General features: G+C 36.4%; 1 protein-coding gene across 3 annotated transcripts in view; it reads right to left on the bottom strand.

Annotated features, from left to right (window-relative positions):
- The window catches only part of LOC114052109 (brain-specific angiogenesis inhibitor 1-associated protein 2-like protein 1), a 132,223-nt gene that overhangs the window by 28,575 nt on the left and 76,526 nt on the right, over window positions 1–27,122 (bottom strand). For all 3 annotated transcript variants that reach the window (XM_027874591.1, XM_027874590.1, XM_027874592.1), the window contains exons 4-10: window positions 11,389–11,450; window positions 11,210–11,281; window positions 7,467–7,604; window positions 6,771–6,923; window positions 5,403–5,570; window positions 3,683–3,830; window positions 1,424–1,631 (exon numbers count right to left, since the gene is read on the bottom strand). In XM_027874591.1, coding sequence (XP_027730392.1) covers window positions 1,424–1,631; window positions 3,683–3,830; window positions 5,403–5,570; window positions 6,771–6,923; window positions 7,467–7,604; window positions 11,210–11,281; window positions 11,389–11,450 — 949 coding nt within the window. The remainder of the gene's footprint in view (window positions 1–1,423; window positions 1,632–3,682; window positions 3,831–5,402; window positions 5,571–6,770; window positions 6,924–7,466; window positions 7,605–11,209; window positions 11,282–11,388; window positions 11,451–27,122) is intronic.

Below are 27,122 nucleotides of genomic sequence, written 5' to 3'. Positions count from 1 at the left end.
CATTTCAGCTGTTAAGATTTTCCATCATTGTAAACTTGCCTCAGGGCTGCTAGGTGGCACAGTGGATAGAGTCCTCAGCCTGGAGTCAGGAAGACTCCTCTTCTTGAATTCAAACCTGACCTCAGACACTTACTAACTGTGTGACCCTGGGCAAGTCACTAAACTCTCGTTGCCTCAGTTCCTTATATGTAAAATGATCTGGAGAAGGAAATGCAAACCACTCCAATATCTTTGCCAAGAAAAACCCAAAGGGGGTCACAAAGAGTCAGACATGACTGAAATGACTGAACAACAACAAATTTATTTTATTTTGCAAATAGATTATGAACTTTTCAAAGAAAGGCACTGTCTCTTTCTCATCAATGTTGTGCATAGCCTAGTGTCCTGAACACAGTAGCCTCAATAAGTATTATCAATATCAATTAAGTTCAGGTAGTATTTTGCAAATTGAACAAGGCAAAAAATACATTGTTTTCATAGCAAGATACTGAGAGAAGCGTGAAAGACTAGAATAAGAAGAGCTGGGGGTATAAGTTGCACCTACTCTAATTCCTTCATTTTACAGAGGAAGTCTGACCTAGAGAGGTTAAGTAATTTGCCCAAGGTCACACAGGCAGTAGATAACAAAGCTGAGATTTGAATTCTGGGCACTCAGTTTCCCAAACCAGCATACTTCCTACTGCACCACATTTACTCCTAACTTGACTTGAAGTTTATTCATTTGTAAAATGGGGATGATAATATTACCTCTACTACCTAGGAGGATCAGGTCCCTGATATAATGACTCTCATGAACAAAGCTATTAAATTGCCATTGTTGGCTACAAATGTTGTCTTTGTTACACTTGGGCAGCTCGTTGTTTTAGAGGACACAATGACATTAGGAGAAATAATTGTTGATATGATTGGCATTCCCATGAAGAAAAAAGAAAGAGCTTCAGAATTTAAAGAGAAGCAGTCCCAAAGCAATTGGTTTTTTTTTTAACCCTTTACTTTCTTAGATTAAAAATGGGAAGGCTGCTTCTGGAGTTTACAGGGAATTGTTTACATTGCTGTTATTAATACCACTGCTTTGAACTATATGGCTTCTTTGTCAGTCAATATGCATTTATTAAGTGCTTACTATGTGCTAGGCAGGCAACTAGGTCGCGAAGTGGATAGAGTGCCAGGGAAGACTCATTTTCCTGAATTCAAATCTAGTCTCAAACACTAGTTATGTGACCCTGGGCAAGTCACTTGACTCTTTTTTGCCTTAGTTTCCTCATCTGTAAAAATGAGCTAGAGAAGCAGATGACAAACTATTCCAGTGTCTTTGCTAAGATCCCAAATGGCAGATGCGACTAAAATGACTCAGCAACAACAAATCTTACTTTTGATTGCTAAATTTCTTTGTAACCACGGTGCACACAACTCATTGACTTACGCTTTAGTTTGGTCATGTTCTCCATAGAGCCAGCCATCTTTTTCCTCTGGGATGAGCAATGTGATGATGTCTCCCTGTGCAAAACTAAGCAATGTCTTGTTACTTCCAGCAGTATGTGGGAAGATTGTTTTTACTTTCTGCCTTTTAATCATGTTTAATCCCGTTGCCACAGAAATAGATCGCTGTAAACTGGGATCCTCTGAATTATCTGTTAAAATGAATGTAACATTGATGGCTAATCAATACGACAAAACATTAAATTGTTTTAAACAAAATATAGGCCAGGTTCAAATAGGTAGAATCCCCAAGCCACTTGTTGTAATCCTTGCCAATAACTCCAACCTATCCAATCAAGTCACTGGCTGGTTTTTCACAATAGTTCTGATCAGTATCAGACTAAGGGCAAGGGGAAAAGAAAGAAATATGGCCAGAGGAATCTTATTTCCAGACCACAATTTTCCCCCAGATCATTAAAGCAAACCAAAACCTTCTTGTTCAGTTTGCCAATCTGATTCTGTTTATGGTCATTCTTTTTGTAACTCTAAAACTTCTTTACTCCCAGATGGCAAGAAAGTATTTTCTCATCCCATGTTCTCTACACTTTAATCATATTCAAAGGACATACATGCCAAATTTTAAAACTAAAATTCAAATCCCAATGACGGATTCTACTGTTCCTCTCCCTCCAAAAAAATAAAAAAAAAAAAGAGAGGAGGGGGAGATTTTTTATAAAGAATCTTGCCTTCATTTGTCTGGATGGAAAATCTAAAAATATGGAAGTTTCTCCAACTTCATCTAATGACCTTACCCCCAAAACAAGTATATGGAAACATAGGAGTAAAGAAAATACGTGAAACATTCCAATCACGATACATTATACCACTTTGAAAAGCAAATATGAAGGGATGGAGAAATTTGTTTCTTTCCAGACATATAGTTGTTATTCTAACTTTTAAACCTGAGATGCATTTTGATGTATTTCTTTTAAAAAAAATGTTGTTTTCATTCCTCTTTGGTACTTGCGTAAACAGTAATACTCAAGTATTTAAATATAGCAATCTTTCCAAATTCAAATTACCTAGGTAGTATTGAAACAATTAGGAGTTTTCATTGAGCTTTCCATAGTGATACTTGCCAAAACCACAAAAATCAAAGCCACATGAATGTGAATCCTATATTCAATATTTTAATTATATATTCTAAACTACTACTGTTTGTAGCATTTCCCAAAGGCAAAAGACTACAGAATATTCTTACCATATAGATCTCTCTCAATCAAAAGTCATTCTAAAGATTTCCTATGCTCATTTTTGTCCCAACTACTTCAAAGCCCAAACTTATTTTTTACACACAGTTGATTCTTGTCAGTTTTATTTGAAGTGGGACTCAAAAAGTGGATTGAGGGCAGAGGAAAGAAACGGATCATGACCTCCTAGGGAGTTTAGTAATCTTCATGCAACAATTAATCCTTCTATGTTTAGGGCTAAAAATGCAAGTTTACATTTTGGTTTTTAATTTTCAGAACTGTTTAATAATGTTAGTTGCATGAAGAATTTATCATTTGGGAAAGCCACCCCATAGTATTGATTCTGCCCCTAAAGCATACATAATTCTTTGCTAGAAAAGATGAAAAACACTTATTTGGATTTTGAGCCTACTAGCAAGGAGAAGTTATAGTCTGTGAATTTATCATCTGAATGTTTCACTGTAAATACAATTTCATGATAATGGCCATAGATATCATTGACTATAGCTTATATCCCCAGAATGTGAGCCCCTCCAGCAGAATGTAAAGTTTCTTGAGGGCAGGAATCTGTTTTGTTTTTGTCTTCTTAGACTGTAGCATAGTGCCCTGGAGGTGGTAGATGCTTAATGAATGTTTGTTCAATGAAGATTTTGAAAATAAGATTATTGAATACAAGAGATACAGTGCAGAGCATTGTACAGCACAGTACGGTGCTTGGCACATAAATGTTTATTAAAAATGCTTGTTCATTCCTTCCCAGGCCCTAAGCATCTATCAGTGCACAAATTCAGCATGTATCACAAAACAGCCAGCATGTCACTAATCAGAACGTTCTTTTAAGAGTACTGGACCTTTGGGTTGAAAGATTAGTTCCTTTAAATCTAATTTTCTTCGTTGGCACTTGTTATATTTCTATTTTTCAAGGCAACTGCTACATGTTTTATTGAAAGTATTGACAGAGTGTAATTACAAATTAAGTATTGGTTCAAAAAGACTACAACAAAATTCCTTACCAGCTGTATCATTTAACCTTTCTGAAGTCTTTGGGATGGTTGCTGGGTTATTAAACATATCAACCAGAGGACTGGCATACGCTTTGGCCGAAGAAACGGGGGGCATCTTCGGTGAATGTTTAGGGAGAGTGGCATAATCTTTCCCGACCTGTGAATAATAATTAATATTATATTTACAAACAAGAGTAATGATATTGAATTAACTGCCTTAAATTACAGCATCTATGTCAATTCTGTATTATCATTAAGGTTCTATTAAATTTCGACACAACCAAGTTACTTAAAGGGTGACTAGGTATCACATGGATACAGAGCCAAGTCTGGAATCGGGAAGACTCATCTTCCTGAGTTCAAATCTGTTCTCAGACACTTACTAGCTGTGTGACCCTGAGCAAATCACTTAATCCTGTTTGCCTCAGTTTCCTTATCTGTAAAATGAGCTGAAGAAGGAAATGGCAAACCGCTCCAGTATCTTTGCCAAGAAAACCTCAAATGGGATCATGAAGAGTCAGACACAACTGAAACAACTTCACAACAAAACAACAAAGTTGCTTAAAGTGAAACTGCAAAACTTCTAAAGGGAATCCCCAAACCTAGGACATGACTCATATTTCCTAGACTCTCAATGTTCTTATTCTATGTGAGGATGTTACCAATACATTCAAATTACTGCAAGAGTCACAAATCCTTGGGATTGTAACACAAGTGAGGTCTGAGACCTTAAATAAATAATAAAATGAATAGTGATTCTTTCTTTGCATTTGTATCTTTAGCACCTAGCATATAGCAAGAATTTAATACATGCTTGTTGATGGATTAAATGCTTTAAAGTCTTTATTAGAAAGCCCAACCTGAACCCAGAGCATTATTATTATTTTGATTTGGACCAGACAATTGTGATTTCACTGGTATAGGTAACTCTCAGTGAGGAAGCTCCCTTTATCAAGGAAGAGACTGGCAATTTATAATCCTAGTACATTAATAAGAGCCTGGGATGTTAACTGACTTGCCTTGGGTCACACAGTCAGTATGTGTAAGAGGCAGGACCTGAACCTGAGGTTTGCAGATATCAAGGATGGATCTCCATCCACTATACCTCGTTACCTATTACTTTTATTCATTTTTTTTTTGGCCAATGATGAATCATATTGTTGTACACACTAGTCATCTTAAGAGATATTAGAGGCACATAACATAATAATTTTTCACATCTCTAGTTCCAGATATTTGCAAATTCCCTATAGGAATAAATGTTTTAATCTTGGGATTTCCAAAGAATTAGAAACAGAAATAAAATTGTTCACAGTACCCAGAATGTTGTTTAAGGTGATGCTGCAAACCTCCCACAGATAATTTCAAAACCTAGGTTAGAGAGAAGGGCAAAAGAAAGGAATGAAAGGATCTTTTCAGAAAGAGTGGCTTCTTCTTGAAAGTGTGCTAAATTTCCACTGTCCAGCAGAGAAGATTTAGAGTTGGAAAGGACCTGAGAGGCCATCAAGTCCAACCCCCTCATTTTACAGGTGAGGAAACTGAGGTTAAGTGATTGGTCCAGCATCACACATCTAGTACGTATCAGAAACAGGGTTTGAACCCAGGTCTTTCTGATTCCAAGCCCAGTGCTCTATTCATTATTCTAGGATACTTCTTGGGTTAGATTGGCTTCTAGAAAAAGCTGTGCCTAAACACACAGTAATATAGAAATGGAAATAAAAGTACTCACCAGACTGCTTCTTTCTATCATTGGTGAAGGTTGAGGAGTTCCTGATACTGGGGTGGAACCTGGTGTCTTTATTTCTTCTATCATATTCATGATCTTCTCTGGCACTTTGGTGGCATCACCACAAGTTTCCTGCCATTTAGGTAGTTTAGAATTGAGTAATTCTGCAGACTGTAAAACCAGAAGAAAGAAAGAGTTAAGGAGGAACTTGTTTTGTTTGGGAACTTGGTGATAAATATGACATCTCCTACAATGATGAACTATAGAGCTGGTAGGGACTTTGGAAACTGCCTAGGCCAAACCTCTCATTTTATAGACAAAGACACTGACGCTCAGAGAGGATAAGAGATTTGACCATCATTGCACAGCTAGTTACTGGCAGGCTTAGGACAGGAATGCCTGCCTTCTAACTTCTGGTTCAGTATTCTTTCCACCCACGCCCCAGATGCTGCCTTTGCCACACATGACAATACCATCATTTACTTACTCAAAAAGACATGGGTTTGAATTGAATTGAATTCAATAATATTTATTGATGGTGAAGTGGATAGAGTGCTGGGCCTGGAATCAGAAAGATCTGAGTTCAAATCCAACCTCAGATTTTTACTAGTTGTGTGATCCTGGGCAAGTCACTTAACTGTGTTAAGCCTCAGTTTCCTCATTTGTAAAATGAACTGGAGAAGGAAATGGTAGACCCACTCTACAATCTTTACCAAGAAAACCCCAAATGGGGTCATGAAGAGTCAGACACAACTAAAATGACCAAACAACAACAAATCTACTATGTACTCTGTACATAGGAAATACAAAAATATCTTCTAAAGTTGTTCAAGTTACCTAAATCCATATTAAGGGGGAAAAAAAGATCAAACCAATTTCATACTGTGTGTATATATTTACACAGATGGTGTGCAATATATACATATTGTGTCATATGAAACATGTATTTACTATAAACTTACATACCTTGTATACAACCTGTCCCACTATATCACCACATTGCCTTCTGCAAAAATATATGCATATTTTAATATACTATATATCCTGCATATATACACATACGTGTGTATGCAGAACACAGTATGGTGATATAGTAGAAAGAGGACTGATTCTTGAGTCAAAGGACCAAGTTGAAATCCTATTTCTGTTGCCTATTACCTGCATACCTTGATGAAGTCACTCAACCTCACTAGGTCTTGGTTTCCTTAGTTATAAAAAGAAGAGGTTGGAGTAGATAGCCTGGCTTCTGAGGTCCCTTCCAACTCTAAATCTATGATGTTATAATCCTATGTAAATGGGAATTGTATATGGAAGGAAACTGGAAATAAGACTGCTAGCACCCTCACAGCCTTACTTTCCTTTTATACTTGCCTGTAGGTGATAGTAATTTATGTGATTAGCAAAAGAGCAGTGTTTGTCAACCAGAAAGCAGAATCGCCTTTTTTCTTCAAGGAGAGCTTCTTTGCAGCCATCTGCAATAAATTTTTGGATATCGCTCTGACGAGAGGTTACAGTTTCCACATACTAAGGAAAAAAATGGCAATTATACAAGTGTTGTAACAAAGATAAAAATCAAGCTATCCAGATCACAGAATCCAAGTTCACAGTACAAACTCAACATTTACAGTTTGACATTTGGTAATGTTGGTTCATTTTTTGTTAAATTAAAATTTGAAAATAGTGAATGTTAAATGCAGATACCCTTGCTGCATCAGATCTCAAAAAGATCATTTAACAGCCTATTTTAAGATGATCCACTGTCAAACTGGGCAATTGGGTGTCACACATCTTCAGTTTGATTCAGGGTTTACTTATGAACTGTAGTTAACTATAGAAACTGTAGTTAACTATAGAAAACTCAACAGCCTCTAAGTTCTGATTACTAATTGCTCTAAACTACGTCAAATTAGGACATCATTCATCCTATCAGGTAGAATATTAGCAGGTAAAGATTGAGATAGACAAGCCTACCATTTACCAAGAATCATTTGCAGGCAAAGAAACAAACAAATCTAATCAACCCCTAAAAGTGAAATTGGAAAAATCAGATAGGAAGCTTCTATTTACCTCGATTTCTTTGTGTTCATACTTTAGGGCATTTCTTCCACCTTGACTTTTCCTTCTAATCTTTTTCAACTCCGCCTGAGATTTTTCCAAAGAATCTAATTTACTTCTGTGTTCTGTTTGGTATCTCTTTAGAGTTGCCTGTAATTAAAACATTATGCCAAAAACACCATATAAATGGTTATCCAATTATCACTGTCAATTACCATTTAATGAAGGGCCAGATCATCTATTTTGCATCTCTGATGCACCTTATAATTATAGTGGGGAGGTGAAGAATTGCCTGTTGGAATGGAAAAACTCTGCTTTGAGGAGACTTGGGCACTGGCTCCACCACTTGTTATATGATCATGAGCAAGTCAATTAACCCTTGTAAACCTCAACTTTCTCATCTATAAAGTGGGTAGAAAAATATCTGTATACTATCCTGAAGAGTTGTAGGAAAGTTGAGGAAAACATTTTGCGTATTATAAAGTGCTATATAAATATTGCATGTAAGTTGTTCTGTATTTAAAGAATTGTTTGTATGTTTTAAAACCTCAGCTAGATAGGAAACTCTATGAAAGTAAGAACAAATATCTTCTTTTTCATTTTTAACACTACTCTTAACAGACACAAACACAGTTTTAACACAAAAAAGAGGATTGTATGTGAAATGGTGAATCTCCATTTTACACTGCTTACTTTTTTTTTTTAAGTATATAATATGTTCCACATATTACTTTCAAAACTGTCCTGTTTGTTGTTGCCTCCTTCTGAATTTCCTTCTGTTCTCTAATGTGTATTTAAAAAATGTTTCAATAGCCCTCTTTTTTGGGGGGGCATTGTTATAGCTAACTGTCCCATCTACTGTACCCCCAATTAAAAACCAAGAAAAAGAAAAAAAAATCGAGTTTGTATTTTTAAGAAATAATAGGATCATGGTATAGTCTAGTTATAACTCTGTCTTTATGTGTAGATTTATATGTGTGTTTAGCATTTGTGTATGTCTTTGGTTTAATAGCACTCTAATGGAGGGTAATAGTTTTCAATGGTGAGTAGCCCTAATTTTATTCTGGATGGGTTGGATGAGAAGGGAAAGTAACTTTTACAGCTTTCTTTACTGAAAGAAAATCTAAAAGATTCCTTAAAGACAGAAGTGGGAGGAGTCAAGTCAAGACAGGTTAAACAGACAAGAATTTATTAAGCACACATACATTCCAGGCACTGGGCTAAATGCTAGAATAAGTAAAAAAGAAAAAAAGGAAAGTAAAAAAGCAAATAAACAAGCAAACAGATAGTCCCTGCCCTCAAAGAGCTTACTTACATTCTAATGTCATAATATTAATATAATGAGACAATATATAAACAATCTAGACAGATATAAGATATATAGAGAAGAAATGGAAGGCACTCTATGAGGGGAAGGCATTAGCAGGTAGGAGAAATGGAAATAGCCTGGAGTAGGGGAGATTTGAGCTGAATCTTGAAGAGAGGGAAATTGAAAGGCTGAATTGAGGAGTGAGAATATTCCAGTTAGTTCAAAGGCATAGAGATGGGAGATAGAGTGTGCTGTTTGAGGAATTGTAAATAGGGCAGTATTGAGTATGTGGAGAAGAGTAAGGTATAAAAAGTCTGGAAATGTAGGAAGGGGTCAAGTTAAGAACAGTTTTAAATGTCAAAGGCATTTATATTAGATCCTGCAGTTAACAGGAAGCCACTAGAGCCCATTGGGCTGGGGATAACAATGATCAGACCTACACTTTAGAAAAACCACCTGAATGGAAGACAGATTGGAGTCAAGACAGAGATAAGGCAGGGAAGAATGGAGGGAACAGAGGTCACAGTGAACAGAAAGAATAGCCGTCAAAATCACAAGGCACAGAAAAAGATGGGATGATGAAAGATGTGATCAGATAAAGGAATTCCAGAGTTTATAAACATGGAAATGGAACACTTGTGGATGATGGTAAGACCAAGGGTATGACCATCTGTGTGTAGCTGAGGTGGAATGGAAGAACAAGTCATGGGAAGTGAGTAGACTGAGGAAACATCATTATAGAGGTTGAAATCTTCAAGTATGAGTACAAGTGACTCAGAAAAGAATTATGAGCCTAGCACACGGCTCATTTAGAGAGAGAGAGAGAGAGAGAGAGAGAGTGATGGGGGTAGTTGTCCATAGATAATAATCACCAGGATTTATCAAAGCTGGTAGAGGGAGAGTGTGGAAGGGCCAACAGGAATAAAAACCATTTTGGCTCCCCAATTGGGACCAGTGAGGGTGGAGAATGAGAGAAAGAGTAGCCAAAACTGGAAAGGGTGGTGAAAGGAGGGACATTAGGAGGGACTCAGGTTTCAGTAAGGGCCAGAAGGTGGAAGAAAGCAAGAGATTCATTAAAAGGAATTTAGGAAACAAAAGGACTGCAAAAGATCTTTAGCAAGATAATTGAATTGTAAAAAAACAAAACAAAACAAAACCTGCTCAGTAGATTAGGTGGATGTTGGAAAAGGGAATATAAGGACAATGCTGGGAAAGGTTCTGATAAGGTGACTGGGAGCCAAAAGGCCACATCAAAGTGAGAAAAAAAAATGGTAGTAGCTTTTTGTATTAACAGAAAAAGAGAAACGCCAAATATGGAGAGCTGGGCTTGGGGGTATTAGTATAATTATAGGAGCATAAAGGACAGAGGTTTGGGATGGAATGGAAGTTCGAGGAGTGCTGAAGGAAACTCTTATTGAAAGAATGGAGGTGTGAACAAAGAAAAGGCTAAAAGTGTTTATTTAGATTGGTGAAAGGGAAGGGGGGAAAGAGGAAGGGAATAAATATTTATGAAACACCTCAAGGATTAGTACTGTGTTAAGCACTTAAAAAATACCAAACAAACATCTCATTAGATCCTAAGGATAATATTAATCTCTATTTCACAGTTGAGGAAAGTGAAGCAAACATAAGTTGAATGATTTGAAGGAGCCACGAAGCCAGATGATGAACTCAGCTCCTTCTAATTTCATGTCCTCTGCTGTATTTGAACTCAGATCTTCCTGATTTTAGGTCTTTATTATTATCATGATCATGACTTTTATTTCATTTAATCCTCATGACATCCTATGAGGTATGTACTATTATCCCCATTTTTTAGATGATGAAATTGAGGCAAACAGGTTAAATGACTTACCCAGGATCACATGGCTAGTGAGTGTTGAACCCAGGCCTGCCTGACTCTAGGTCCAGCACTCTACTAACAATACCATTTAGCTGCCTAAATTGAATATTTAAATAAATCAAAGTAATTATTTAAATAAACAAAATTAATTGATTAAATGAGATAACATTTATAAAAAGTACTTAGCACAAAATGGTAGCTATTAAATTTGCAAAAAGCTTTAATGATTTCTTATAATATTTCTTCTATCCATTTTAAATAGGGAGCTGAGTATCTTTTAAAAACAAGCTCAGAAGAAAGGAAGAAAGGAAGGGAAGAAGGAAGGGAGGGAGGAAGACAGGAAGAAAGATGAGACAGTAAGAAAGTCAGAATGCAAGAAAAAAAGGTAGAAAGGAAGAAACTCCATCCAGGTTTTAGGGTGGGGGAAACTGGGAAGCTGATTGGGAAGATCCCTGCAGAGTTAGCAACAGGATTCTGGTTTCAAGTTAAATTGAAAAATTGACCCAGGATTGAAATCAGTCAGTCAGGAAGGTTACTTCCTTGGTGACATTCACCAGTAGAAATCTGGGGCTTCTCATGACAGAAATAAACCAGGGTACTCACATTCATGTATTTGACGTCAAGTTCTGTCTTCTTCTCCAATTCACGTATAATTTCTTTGTGGAATTTTTTGAACTACAGAGAGGAAAAATAGCACATGGTATATTTAAAAATAGTTGTTGAAAATTCTAAAACAAAGTTGAATGAATTTCAAAAAGGCAAATATGAAAAAGGTCACCTACGTTTTCATCAAGACTGTCATTGAGTTTCTTGTGTGTATTTGAAATCTCTATAAGAACGTGTCCTACAAATAAAACCAAATATATTGAAAAACAGCATTTCCATTTCAGAATTTGATATAAAATTGTCATAACTATATATCAACACTTTACTGTCATTGTGAAACTATCTTCTAAGAAAACCATTTTGGGAGCGGAGTCTTCATAACTAATCTCCCCAGGATAGTGTGTGTGGGGCACTTTTTATGAACTCTTGCTTTACCAAACACATAGTATTGAGACATTACAAGGGTATGTAACATAAAGTGACTTCTTAAAATGTACATTGTCCTTTATCTTTTAACACAAGCTTACTGTACTTTGCCCCAGATGTTGTGTCTGACAAACAATTACCTGGATGATTACAGTAACTAATTATAGGAGCAGATTATAGCTTTTTTTTTAAAGTATAATCTTCAAAGATAATCTGATTATTTGTTAGCGTTAAAGGAAGAGATTACTTCCTTTTACTAACATTTGCAACTTCTTCATCCCAGAACAAAGTAGTGTGGCTGAGGTTAGAAGCATGAACACTATTAGAATGTACATCTCATAGGACATAAGACTAATCAATTTACTGAAACAACTGCAAAAATTCTGTCAGGAGCCATTCACATAGAAAGAATGTTTAAAAACAAAGGACAAGGAGGTCCAGATTAATATGAATAATGAATCCAGTGAAGTGTATTTGAATTAGAACTATTTGAAGGTGATTACATAAAATATAGTAATTGGTTCCAGTCCAATAGAAATATGCAGTGCAAATTTGAATAATGTGCCCATTTCACAGGATTCATTATTTTTACTAATTGGGGGCAAACTGTAGCTCATTGAATGTTGACGCTGCAAGGAACTGTAGATATTTTGTATCATTCTTTTCCCAAAGACCTGGCTATAAGTTTCTGACATATTAAAGATATTCTGGTTTGCATAGTGCATATATATCTGTTCTGTCATTGGGATGTATATCTTTTTTGCTCTGCTATTTTAACATGGTTAAATATGGCCAACTTTCCATCAAATGTCTTCAGCAGAAGACAGTGGTTTGATGCTAGAAAAATATGGAAGCTAAAAAAAAATCCCAAAGTAATTGAACTTACAGAGTAGAGAAGCAAACATATGTGCATATTAAATAACTGAAAATAAAGGGAGACAAATGAGCAGGGATCATGATTTCCAACTACCTTTGACAGAATGTTGACCTAGTTCATTTAGCAAATGAGCAGAACCAATGGAACGCTGTATGACAGTAACAGCAATATTGTTTTAGGAATAACTTTGAGTGAATAAATCATTTTGACTATTATAAACACATAAATTAAAAATAAAGGACATACGAAGAAAGATGCTATCTGCATCCAGAGAAAGAACTGATAAATAGAAGAATGTATAGAATAATTTCACACACACACACATATGTACCTATTTGTGTCTAATGGTAGCCATCTCTAGGTCAGGAGGTGGGTAAGGAAGAAAAAAACAGGAAAAAAAAGAACTTTACATGATAACTTTATTATATATTTAAAAGGAATAGCAAGTTATAAATAACATATTTACAGTTTCATGTGTAATCATCTTTTAAAAAAATTATACTGTTATGGAAATGATTTTTTATTCCACAAATTAAAATAGACCCATGTCCCTTGACTTTAGAGCCAGCACTTTCCCCATTCATTGCAATCACTTTGAGCATGCAGCCTAGATGATTACTAGGTATGTTCTTAAAACCTTCTAGCTCCATGCTTGTGATCTGATCCCAGAATCTGAGAGTTAGAAGGGACCTCAGTGGCCATCTAGGCTAATCGATATCAAAGGAACCTCTCTATTAAAAAGCCAAGAAGTGGCTGTGCAGATTCTTCTTGAAAACGGTCAAGGATAAGGAATCCAATCTTGAGGAGGCCCATTCCACTTTCAGATAATTCCAGTTGTTAGAAGTTTTTTTCCCCCTGACATTAAACCTAAATTTACCACCTTGAAATTTCCACTCATTGTTCCTGGCACCTCTGGGGTCCCACAGAACCTACACATGATAGGTCTTTAACTGCTTGAAGACAGATGTCAGTATTCCTGACTATTTTCTTTTCCAAGCTAAAATGCCCAGTTTCTTCAACTGATCCTTATGGCATAGACTCAAGGCCCTTTTTGATACTAGTTATATTGATATTACAAAAAATTTAAAGTATAAAAAATTTTTGAAGCCATGTCACATGCAAATGAAAAGTCACAGTCATTAAAATTTCAGTAAATTTTTAGTCAAGTAGTAATTTAACTTTTAAGTATGGCATAGAGGATAGGGCAACGGACCCAGGTTCAAAATATGCCTCAGACACTTATTAGCTGTGTGATCCTAGGCAAGTCCTTACGATGTCTGTGCTTGCTTCAGGCTTCCTCATCTGGAAAATGAAATGACCTCTAAGGTCCCTTCTAGCTCTACATTTATGACCTTTGAAAAGAGGTATGTTAGCTATTAGAGGGGGCATGGCACAATGGGAAAAGAGCTAGTGACAGGGAGATGGGTTCAAATCTTGCTTCTGACACATATGTGACAAAGGGTAAGTCATGTAACCTCTCTGAAACTTGGGCAACTTCCTAAGATGTATTGAAAATGTATCTGTTAGGGGCAGCTAGATGGTGCAGTGGTTAGAGCGCTGGCCCTAAAGTCAGGAGGACCTGAGTTCAAATCTGGCCTCAGGCCAAGCACTTAACACTTACTAGCTGTGTGACCCTGGGCAAGTCACTTAACCCCAATTGCGTAAAAAAAAAAAGTATCTGTTAAATTATAGAAGGGTATATGCATTGGTGCCAAAATCACAGATCTTTGATGTGTGCTAGATACAGTGTGTGTGTGTATGTATGTGTGTATATATATATATATATATATATGTATGTTATGCACAGAATAAATATTCTATACATAGTTCTGGGACCATTTGATGTGTGGGATCCTGACAGTATGCTAAATATAGTAGATGCATGTTATATGCAGAATGTATATGCTATACAAAGTAAGGAACATTTCTTAGACAATTTGGAGTGTTTTTCTTCAACTAAGTCTGGATCAGGAAAGAATAGAAAAGTCATAAAAATATAACATATTTAAAAGATTATTTTGTAGTTCATACTTTGATACTTAATGTTGTCCAATATCTTATACCTTCATCAGAAAATGTCTTTGCATTTTCACAATTATCTGAATTCCACACCAAGGAACCAAATGTTAATTTTTTTCCAGTCCTGTGATTTTCACAAAAATTTTAATTGATGACTTGTTTTTGTATCACTTTGAAAATAAGTTTTTATTGATGTCTTCTGTTTTTTACATTCTCATAGTTATCCTTAGTATCCCTCCCCCTCCTCCTCCCAGAGAACCATCCGATATAACAAACAGTAACAAAAAGAAAAAGCAGAAGAAAAATCAGCAAAACTTAGCAATACACTGAAAAAGTCTAAAAACATGTACAGTATGTAACCTGTGTACCTCCCACCTTCATGAAGGGGTAGGTTGGAGGTGTCTTCTCATCTTTTCATTTGAGTCATCACATTTATTTTTGAATATATTTCTTTCCCCTTCCTACCCAGAGAGCTAGCCCTAGTAACAAAGGATAAAAAGAGAAAAGAAAGAGAAGAAAAAACAGCAGTTCAGCAAAACTAACTAAATATATCAACTGTAGGTGCCACAATTAAAGACTACAATCTAGAAGTAGGATCTGTGATCAAGGCAAATGGCATTAAATCATTAGATATGTAAACAGAAGGACAATGTCACAATTGGCTCACTGTATCTGCTGGTCCTTTACCCTTAGCCACAACATACACACACACACATCTATGTATGTATGTATGTATGTATGTATGTATGTATCTATAGGTGCAAAATGGTACCTACCAGAATCTTTTTGTTTATTCAACTCCAGAACTGATATTCAAACAGCAGTAGCTTATTTACATAATGGTTATTGAATTTGAAAGCTATCAGTGGAAAGAGGACTTAGACAAACTGCTTTTATTTTGAGCTCACTGGTAGATTTATGAGGCAGCTAAGTGGCACTGTGGATAGAGCCCTGGGCATGGAGTCAGGAAGACCTGAATTAAAAATTTGGCCTCAGACAGTTACTCACTGTGTGACCCTGGGCAAGTCTGTTTAACATCTATTTGTTTCAGTTTCCTCAACTGCAAAATGGGGATAATGATAACATCTGTCTTACAGAGTTGTGACGATCAAATGAGATAATATTTGTAAAGCACTTAGTATAGAGCCTGGCACATGGTAGGCATTCTATAAATGTTTATTCCTTTCCCCCTAGATTTATTATCTTCTTGTTATTTAGCTGTTTCAGTTGTGTCTGATTCTTTTGTGATCCCATTTGGGGTTTTCTTGGCAGAGATACTGGAGTGGTTTGCCATTTCCTTCTCCGACTCATTTTACAGCTGAGGAAACTGAGGCAAACAGGGCTAAGTGATTTGCTCAGGGTCACACAGCTAGTTTCTGAGGCCAGATCTGAACTCAGGAAGATTAGTCTTCCTGACTCCAGGCCTGGCACTCTATCCACTTGCACCTAGCTGCTCATTTATTATCTATAAATGTCTATGTCTTCCTTTCGCATTGTGAACTGCCAACTTCTTTGGCAGAAATAGTCAGAACACCCAGACTATTAAAACCTTTGATAAAGTTTTCTTCATTGTAGATGAAGTTTCTTCTGCAGAAACAGGTTTGTTTCATACATACTTTTCACAGAACTTAGAATCAGAAGGGAACTCAGAAGGCATCTAATCCACCCTATCTTTTAACAGAAGCTCCTCCACAATATTTCACATGGTGCAATGGAAACAGCATTGGCTATGGTTCTCAGAGGACCTAGATTTAAACCCTGACCCTTCCATTACTACGGTGTATGACCTTGGCAAATCATTTAAGCCCTGCTGGCACTCAGTTTCTTTCATCTTAATTAAAAAAAAAAAAAAAAGGTTTGGTCCAGATGGCTTCTGAGGTTCCTTCTAGATCTCAATCTATGATCTTTGATAAATGCTCAGTCTCCATTTGAGGAGCTAGTCCTGTGGCTCCGTATCACCTCTGGTGTTCAAAGCCCTCTATAACCTGTTTCCCTCCTGCCTTACCCTACTTCTTATACCTTACTCACCTTCATGTACTGTGTGATCCAGTGATCCTTGCTGTTCCTCCCATAGTGACACACCATTCTTGGGTCTGGGCATTTTCAATGGCTATCCCTGATACCTGGAATTCTTTTTGTCCTTCTTGGCTTCCTTCAAGTCCCAGCTAAAATCCCACTTTCTACAGGAAGACTTTCTTGACTGCCCTCAATAATAGTGTCTTCCCTCTGCTAATTATCTTCAATTGATCAAACATCTATTTTGTCCATGTTGTCTCTCCTACTAGATCAAGCTCCTTGAGAGCAGAGACTGTTTTTTACTTTTCTTTGTATTCCTCATGTTTAACATAATACTTGGCACCTCGTTGGTGCCTAATAAATGCTTGTTGATTGCCTGTGGAGATCCATTACCTCCTCTTAGGGAAGATAGCTCATTTTACTTTTGGATAAACAATTTTAATGATTAGGAAGTTTTTCCCTACAGCAAGCTGAAGTCTGTCTCCCTGAAGCTTCCATCCATTGCTCCAAGAGTTAGGCCCTATGAGGCCAAGCAGAACAAATGTAATCCTTCTAAATGTCAACCTTCTACTCTCTCCCATAAGTTTTCCCTTTCCTTCTCCAGGATAAATACCTCTAATTCCATCAAATGATCCTCACATGATAAGATCCCCTCACACTGGTTGCATTCCTTTGGGTGCTCTGTGGTAGGTCCTAAACTCAGAATTAAAAACACAATATTCCATATGTGTTACACCCTGCCTAACAGTTTAACTTTCTTTTATTTGTTGATTCCTCAATTAAAGTGTAAGCTCCTCGATATCAGGGACTGTCTAGCTTTTTATATCTATATTCCTAGCACTTAGCACAATGCTTAGGACATAATAAAAACTTAGTAAATGCTTTTTCATTTACCCATGCATGTATACATGTGTATGTATGTATACACACACACACACACACACACACACACACATACATGCCTACATTCCTTCCCCTCTTCCCAACAGTATTGGTTGAATAATGATCATAAGTCTGGAGTAGAGTAATTTTTGTTATGCAATATACAAATTGGGTGGAAACCCTGTAGTTAATTTATGGGAATGCATAGACAGGAATTCATAGGACAGCCAAGCATGAATGGGTTGTGATAATAATAATAATGTCTAGAATTTATATAATGCTTTAAGGTTTGCAAAGCATTTTTTATATATTATCTCTCTTGATTCTGTATCACTGAAAGTAATAACCACATCACAGATCCATTTGAATGTAACACAACAAACTTTTTTTCCCATGTAATTTCCTTACACATGTGTATCATTTATGATTGAAAGAACATATTCTTTTATTACTGAACCCATACTGCATCTCCTGACTGAATGTAAACTCCTTGATAGTAGAGATAGTTCCATTTTTTTGGATTTTAACCCCTGCACCCAGAGTAGTGCCTGGGACACAGCAAGTACATAATGAATGCTTGCTATTTCATTTATGCAGTGGATAACATGTCAAGTCTGGGGTCAGGAAGTTCAAATTCAGTCTCAGACACTTACTAGCTGTGTAACCCTGGGCAAGTCACTTCATTCCATTTGCCTCAGTTTCCTCATTTGTAAAATGACCAGGAGAAAGACATGGCAAACCACTCCAGGATCTCTGCCAAGAAAACCCCAAATGGGGTCATATAGAGTCAGGCACAACTGAAACGGCTGAACGACAAAGTTTTATTTATACTTTGCTGTATGTTAATAAGCTGTTGAAGTCTATTGAAGACTTATCTTTGTAGTTACTTTTATCAAGGAATTTTGTAGGATTTAAAAATATGCATGTGTGGTTTGAACTTGTTCTGTGATGCTTTGGTCATGCTCATCATGCTGCTACTTTTGGTGGTTGTGCTGGGGATTTGTTTGTGGCTCATGGGGCGCTACGATCATCACTGGGGAGTCTCACCTCCTTCCCTACACCCTCACTCTCTTCAGCCTTGCCCAGCACCTTACATGATTGGGAATATACACATACTATAATGATTCTTTAACATTAGGGGGAAGGAAGTCATTGGACTGTCTTGCTTACAGTAGTATAAAAAAGACACAGCTAGGTGAGAATTCATGTCAAAAGAGAGTAGTGTTTTATTTTGGTTCAAGATTCTTCTAACTTGATTCCTTTAATATAGTACTAATAAAGTTGATCTTAATTGCATTATGATGACCCACAGACACCTTATTGCATGCATCTTTACCCTCAAGCTTGAATTACTAGACTGGGCTAGCTTAGGCCCGGCCTATTCAATATGAGAGATCTGTGGTGGAGGACAGCCTTCAAAACTGCATTTTGCCTAGAGTCAAACACTTAAAAAAAAATGATCAACAGATAATTAACAAATAATAAATAGCAGGATTTTGTATTTTCAGCATCTTTTAGTCAATTACATTACTGCAAAGATATGGTCTGCTATAGAGAACCATTTGCAAAAGCCTTCCTGTTCCTTTGTCATATTTGCATCAAGTATACCTTCAATGTAAGTCATTTTCAAAGATTTCATAAAAATGGTGAAAATGCCTCTCTATGAGAAATTAAATATATGTTATGAGTCCACGGGCAACACCTTGGCAGAGATTGCAAAGATAGACTCTTCAAATACATAAAAATTAAAGCATCTTGTTCTTGGTAAAGCAAGTTTAGTTTAAAAAATTACTTAAATTACAATTTTTTACTTAAATAGCAAAATATGTGAAGGACATGCTATTCACATGTTTTTTCATTAAATACATTTCTCCAATTTTATATAATATGTCTTTCTGAAAATGTGCCGAGAAAATTATCTGCTAATGCTGGAAAGCAGTGAGGCAAGAAACAGAAGAGAATATAGTTATGTCTTTGAACTCTCTCATCACTAACACACCCTTCCTATGGTTTCTTGTTCACACCCTGGTGCAAAAGCTTAATAAAATAAGCCATTCACTCTGTGGACTAGGAATGGAAAACCTAACCTTACACAGCTGGTTATTCTTGTCCCTCACAGTGCATGGAATTTAAAAGTAGACCTCAAAGCATCAGACACTAAATCCTTGGTCAGAGGGATTTAGTAAGCCAACTATAAAAAAAAACAAAACAAAACAAAAAACAACCCTCATCTTTACTATGATGCTGCCAAAGGTTTATCTTGAAATAGAAAATGAAAATATCTTGTATGTTATTTTAAGCATTTAGAGTAGCTTAATATTAATATCAAATGTTACTTTATGTTTGAAATGTTCACACCACACGCCTCTGTTTATTTTTATTGCTGTGACCTCTTCTTACATGAATTGCTTTGAAAGGGGAAAGAAGAAACTTTGAAAAAGACTAGCCCCAGATCATAAGAGTAGATCTACAGGCATGTCCAAGCTTGAATTAACTCGATGCTATCAGAACCTCAGAGACACCATATATGAAGGCTTAATCATGTCTCCTCTTTTAGATTTTGAGTCAGTATTTGGAGAATAAACCTGGAGGACATAAACCTACTGTGATTTAGTAAGAATGAATTATATTGGGGCAGCTAGGTGGCGCAGTGGATAGAGCTCTGGCCTTGGAGTCAGAAGACCTGAGTTCAAATCTAGCCTGAGACACTTGACACTTACTAGCTGTGTGATTCTGGGCAAATCACTTAATCCAATTGCTCATCAAAAAAGAAAAAAAAAGAATGAATTATATCATATGGACATACTAAGAAAATGGGATTACATACATTTTATAAACTAAATATAATTTAAAAGTAATCTCTCCCATCAATTTTCCACTTAAATTCATAAAAATGAAGCTGAGATATTGGTGTAACTTTAAAGTGGGACCTTATTTGCAGAAGAGTTTCTTCACTTTTTCACTAAAAGAGTCTTACTATGTATCCAAGGGACTTCTAGGACTCCACAAATTCTCTAGCACTTCAGGGGTTATTTGGGCAGTGATTACACCTAAGTTGTGAGGCAAAGATAGTAACTACAACAGTTCCCATTTATATAGTGTTTTAAGGCTTGTATAGAGCTTTAAACAAAACTCAGTGCACTTTAAAGATCTGATAAAGCTTTAAAGTAGACAAAGACTTTGGGAGATCTCATTCAGATTTTCTCTGATAAATTATGTAGGTTGTCCTGAAAGTCTTAGGCAGGCATAGAATAATAGAACTTAATAATAACTCAATTAACTTTTGGGACAACCTGTGTAATAAAAATTCTTACTAAATGTGTTCACAAATTTGGCTTCTCACAGCTTAAAAAACAGTTAAGGAAACACCCAAGAATCTATTCTAATAAAATCTCTCCTAATATGTAAACAAGGTTTGACTTCATAATTCAGATGGACCTTTAGTTCTCTTAGATTGAGCAGCAACTCTGTAACTATCACCTCAAAAGGGAAATAACAGGAGTCAGGATGGCAGAGTATAGGCAGCAACCCAGCTAAACTCTCCCAACAGTCTCCTTCAAATAACTTTAAAATAACTCCTCAAATCAAATTTTGGAGAGGCAAAGCAAACAAGAGGTCAGAGCTAGATATTTTCTTCCAGCCAAAGACAACTTAGGAGGTCAGCAGGAGAGGTCTGTGATACTAAGATCTGTGCAGTGGCAACACCAGTGGTGGGCTTTGGAGGTGGCCAAGATGACAGCAGTAAAGGGGTCAGACAACTGGTAAGAAAGCGATTACAGGGAATCCTTTGCTGGCTCTGGATGCAGCTGGCACTGATTGGCAGATGAAAAAAGGGAGGGTGGATTAAGGGAGGCAGCAGTCAGAAGCAAAACAGACTTTTGAGGAGGATAAAAAGAGAGAAAGAAGGATAAATAGAAAAAAATAGAAAAGAGAAATACACGGTAATCTTAACTGTGAGTGTGAATGGGATTAGAAATCAGAATCCAACAATATGTTGTTTAAAGACACACATGAAACAGAAACACACACACACAGAGTTAAAATAAAGGGCTGAAGCAAAATCTATTATGCTTCATCTGAAGTAAAAAAGGCAAGGGTAGCAATCGTGATATCAGACAAAGCAAAAGAAAAAAAGACCTAATTTCAGAGATAATCAGGGAAACTACACTTTACTAAAAGTAACCAGACAATGAAGCAATATCAAAAAATTTTATAGCAAGTTTCTCTGATAAAGGATTCATTTCTCAAATACATAGAGAACTGAGTCAAGTTTATAAAAATAAGAACCATTCTCTAATTGATAAATGGTCGAAGGATATGAATCGGCAGTTTTCAGAAGAATTGAAGCTATCTATAATCATATGAAAAAATGCCCTAAATCACTATTGATAAGAGAAATACAACTTAAAACAACTCTGAGGTACCACCTCACATTATCAGAAATGACAAATGCTGGAGGGGGTGAGGAAAAATAGGTATGCTAGTTGGTGGTGGTGGTGGTGGTGAAGATGTGAACTGATTCAAACATTCTAGAGAACAATTTGGAACTATGCCCAAAGGGCTATAAAACTGTGTATACCCTTTAACCTAACAATACTATTACTAGGTCTGTACCCCAAAGAGATAAAAGGAATAGGACCTATATGAACAAAAATATTTATAGCAGCTCTTTTTGTGATGGCAAAGAATTGGAAATTGAGGGGATGCTCATCAATTGCGGAACGGCTAAACAAGTTGTAGCATATGATTGTGATAGAGTACTATTATGCTGTAAGAAACGACAAAGGGAGTAGTTTCAAAAAAACATGGAAAGAACTATATGAACTGATGCAAAATGAAGTGAGAAGAACTGGGAGATCATTGTGCATGGTAATAGCAATGTTGTAATGATGATCAACTGTGAAAGACTTGGCTACTCTGATCAATACAATGATTCAAGACAATTCCAAAGCACTCATGATGAAAAAATGCTACTGATACTCTGAATGCAAATTAAATTATAATTTTCTCACTCTATTGTTTTTTTTTGTTTTTTTTATGATATGGGTAATATGGAAGTATATTTTGCATGATTTTACATGTATAATAGATATTGCTTGCCTTCTCAGTGGGTGAGAGAAGAGCGAGGAAGGGAGAGAATTTGGAACTGAACATGTAAAAAGAAAAGAACTCTAAAAATAAATAAAATTTTTAAAAAGGGAAATAACAACATAAGAAAAGAATCTGTCATCACGTTTGTTCCTTAAAATGTCTTCAGTGTGGTTATTGTTTGTCCTTCGTTCTCAAAGAGGACCGTGCAAAGTCAACAGCCTCACTTTCTCCTCCAGAGCCATCTGGGTCCAGTGGCAAGATATAGATCAAGACCTGGCTCCCTTTAGTGCAGTACAGTAGAAAGGGCACTGGACTGGAATCCAAAGGATTCCAATCCCACCTTTACTACATACCAGCTGTGTCATATTGGGCCCATCATTTCACCTCTCTAGGACTTAGTTCCTCATCTGTGAAACGAGGGGAGTTTGGACTAGACAAACTCTAATGTCTCTATGTTGATCTATTTTATTCCTTTTGCTTTTATCCAATGTGACAACTGTGGAATATGCCAACACTAGAATTCTAAGTATAAAAACCACATTTTAAAAAGTTAGCATTAGTATTACCAAACAGGTTAGGTCTGACCTAATTGTCATCCTAACTGTGAGGAGATTTACAGCTGGAAGGGACTTTAGAGGTCATCTGGTACAACATCCTCGATTTACAGATTAGGAAACTGAGGCCAGGAGAAGTGAAATGATTTATCCAAGGTCATACAGCTAGTATGTGGTAAAGGTGGGATATGAACCTAGATAGCAAGCAGCAGAGATTAGATTCCAACCCAGGTCTTCTAACTCTAAATCCAGTGCTTTTTCAAGTGATGAGTCCTTGTTTTAAATGGAAAATGTTTTGGAATCCCATTAAAGTATTTCAATTTGAAATTTTTCATCCACTCAAAAGATTATTTACCATGAAAACAAAATTACAGAGAAAATAATAATAATGAATATTTAAGAGATATAGATAAAGGCTCAAAGGAGGGAGTATTTATTGCTCTTGATAATGGAAGTGAAAAACATATACTAAAAATATAAGCAGAAATGTATCTATATGTATATAACATTTATATTTTTATGGTACATACACAACTGTATACTTAATAGTTCCAAAAATGGCTGTAATTAGAGCTAAATTATCACCTACATGTTCCTCCACTTAAAAGTGAGCAGTGAGGCCTCCTGTACCCCCAATCCTCAAAACAACAACAACAAAGAGAGTAGAAATATACCTTCTGCTGAAAAGAAGTCACTAGAGAGAAACGAAGTCTTGAGGTATGGAATATTTCATGTATTTTTTCATATTGTTTTTCTATTTATTTATTGGTTTTGCTCATTTTTTTCTCCTCTTTTTCTTAAAAATTTTTCTTATATGTAATGGCTCTCTGGAAGGGGTGGGGAAGAGATACTGGGGGCATGTAGGTAATTTACAAACAAGACCAAAAGATAAATATTTATTAAAAAAAAAAAAAGAAAACAAAACAAGTTACTGGAGATAACCAAGTGTGAAAAGTAAGAAAAAAAGACCCTGCTAATTAAAAAAAAAGTATGTTCTATTTGACCAACAAATAACAAATGTTACACTGCCCTCAAAAACTCTTACAGGACCTAGGATCAGAAATTAAGGAAGCCATCAAGAAAGGCAATCTAAGAGAACTGAAATGATTCACCCAGGAGAGCCCAAAGAATAGTAGGCAGCAAAGCCTGGATTCAAACCTAGGTTCTCTGACTCCAGTCCCACTTTCTTCAACACCAAACCACCTCTTTTTATACTATCTAACTAACTGTAAGTCAACATGCGGTAGTGGATAGAGTGCCAGCATGGGAGTCAAGAGGACTGACAAATACCGTGTGACCACAGGCAAGTTCCTTAACCTCTCAGTAAACTTTCATTTTTGGAACTGTAGATGATCTAGCATAGGTATAGGGTAGTCCCTTATAGAGATGAAGAGACCACAGGTCTGGACCAGCATCACTACTCACCTTGGCACCCTCCCCTCCGACTTTGGATTCATGCTAAATATTCCCTGGGTAGGGATGTACACCTTAAACACTTTCTGAGCTCCTAGCTCTTTTAAACAGATAAAAAGACTCGCCATTCAAATGACAGAAAAGCCAAACTGTTGAGTGGGGGTGGGGTGGCAGGAAGACAGAAAGGACCACATTGCCTTGTTCTAATTCCCTAGCCTCTTAATTTTAAGTAACACCTCTGGGGCAGGAACAGAACAGTGACGTCCTGAAGTTTCTTCTCAGGTCTCCACATTAGGGTGATATTTGGAGTGGGTTTGATCTAAAATCTGATCCCAAATCAATTGAGGGGATTAAGGGGCTCCCAGAGCTCCCTGAACTTGTATTTTTGAGTTGCCATATTTTCCAGAAACAGTGGACCCAGAGTATGCAGGAGGCCCTAAACATGTTAAGGACTAAGCATGCCCCCTTCTCTGCCCCCTCCCCAAACTGACATAAAAGTAACAGGGATCTCATCCATTTTCCTCTATGACTTGGGTTTTATTAAATACAAACATGTTACTAGAGAGTATAAGAATGTACTTTCTTTGACAAATTTTACTCATTTATTTATGAGACAGAGAAAATGAAAAATTAATAGAAGGGATTTATAAATATACAAAAAATGCAGGGTAATATATTTTAAAAGATAAACACAGAAACTCAGTTAAATCTACTTAGAAAAGAAAGAAACACATAAGCATATGACTCTACAAATATTGGATGATTATTGGTAATTTAGTATACTTTAAAGTTTGCAAAAGTGTTTTACACAGATATATTATCTCATTTGACTTTCACAACAATCCTGTCAGTTAGGTGCTATTATCACCCCCATTTTATAGATGAAGAATCTGAGGACAACAGAAGGTAAATGATTTGAAGTCCAGCACCCACTCCATTATACCACCTAGATGCTTCAAGGAGGAAATGTAAAGAAACTGATAAATGATAAAACTAGAAAGAAAAACTATATTCTAAGTTACACTTGCTTCAGTTAGAACTCTCCTAGCACCCTATATGCCATGCAGATTTGTATTCTATTTATTTGTAGATATGTCTTTCCCCCCCTGCATTTCTATATTAGAATGTAAGCCCCTGAGGGCAGAATCTGTATTTATTTAATCTTTCTATCCCTAACCCTTAGGCATAGTGCTTTGAATATATATTATGCACTAAACAAATGTTTGCCGAATCAAATCAGCATCCAGGTACACCTCTATATGTTCATTGATATACCTGAACTTGGTTCTTAAAAAATGGCAAACTGGGGGGTAGCTAGGTGGCACAATGGATAGAGTACCGGCCCTGAAGTCAGGAGGACCCAAGTTCAAATCTGACCTCAGACCAAACATTTGACACTTACTAGCTGTGTGACCCTGGGCAAGTCACTTAACCCCAATTGCCTAAAAACTAAAAAAAAAAAAAAGCAAACTTTTTTAGGTCTATATAGTATTAAACTCATACATGTAATAAGGCAAAATTGATATATCAAAACAAAAATTTAAAACCAAATATCAAATGCAGCAAAGCAACACCATTAAATCTTTTTATAATATAAGGGAAAAAGATATTTTTACACATAGAAACACCCTATGTATACTAGATTGACAGCTGGTAGTGGTTCATCTGGGAGCAAAGCAGGTAAAGTAGGTTTTATGATCTTGCCAGGCTTTAAATACTTACATTGCTAGACAAACTAGCCCTGTTAATGTTCTTCACGATAACTTTGGCACAGGCTATCCTTATATCTGGAACAAGCTTCCTCCTCACCTCTGCCTCTTGGAATCCCTAACTTCCTTCGGAGCTAACCTCTAAGACTATCTCCTACACCAAGCCAGATGGCACAGTGGATAAAACATTGGACATGGAATCAGGAAGACCTCAATTCAAATCTTGCCCCAAACATTAACTAGTTACCTGTCCCTGGGCAAATAACTTAGCCTCAATTTTGTCTCAGTTTTCTCATCTGTAAAGAGGGGATGATAAGAACACCTATCTCACAGAGTTATTGTAAAGGATAAAATGAGATATTTGTAAAGTGCTTTGCAAATTTCACAGTATACACATGCTATTATTATTATTATTATCATCCCCTCAGCTGTTAGTGGTTTCCTCTAAATTTTTGTTGTTGTTTAGTCATTTCAGTCATGTCTGACTCTTCATAACCCCATTTGGGGTTTTCTTGGCAAACATCCTGGAGTGGTTTACTATTTCTTTCTCCAGCTCATTTTACAAACAAAGAAACTGAGGCAAACTGAGTTAAGTGAGTAGCCCAGGGTCACACAGTGAGTAGGTATCTGAGGCCAGATTTAAACTTGGGAAGAAGAATATACTGTGCCACCTACCTGCCCCTTCTCCAAATTACTCTGTATTTACTTCATACATACTTTGTATAAAAGTGTTGTTTCCCCCATAGAATGTAAGCTTCTTGAAGGCAGAGACTTTCATTTTTGTCTTTGAATCCCCAACACCTATAACAGTGCCTGGCACAAAGCATAGTCTTTTTTTTTTTTTGGTAAACTATGGTGATTCACGTTTATTTGTTACTGCTTCATTTGAGCAATAGACACGTTTATTAATGAATGAGGAAATT

This window comes from Vombatus ursinus, unplaced genomic scaffold, assembly GCF_900497805.2.
Source record: "Vombatus ursinus unplaced genomic scaffold, bare-nosed wombat genome assembly UNPS02014807.1, whole genome shotgun sequence".
NCBI lineage: Eukaryota > Metazoa > Chordata > Mammalia > Diprotodontia > Vombatidae > Vombatus > Vombatus ursinus.
This window is presented reverse-complemented; position numbering and strand designations above follow the sequence as displayed.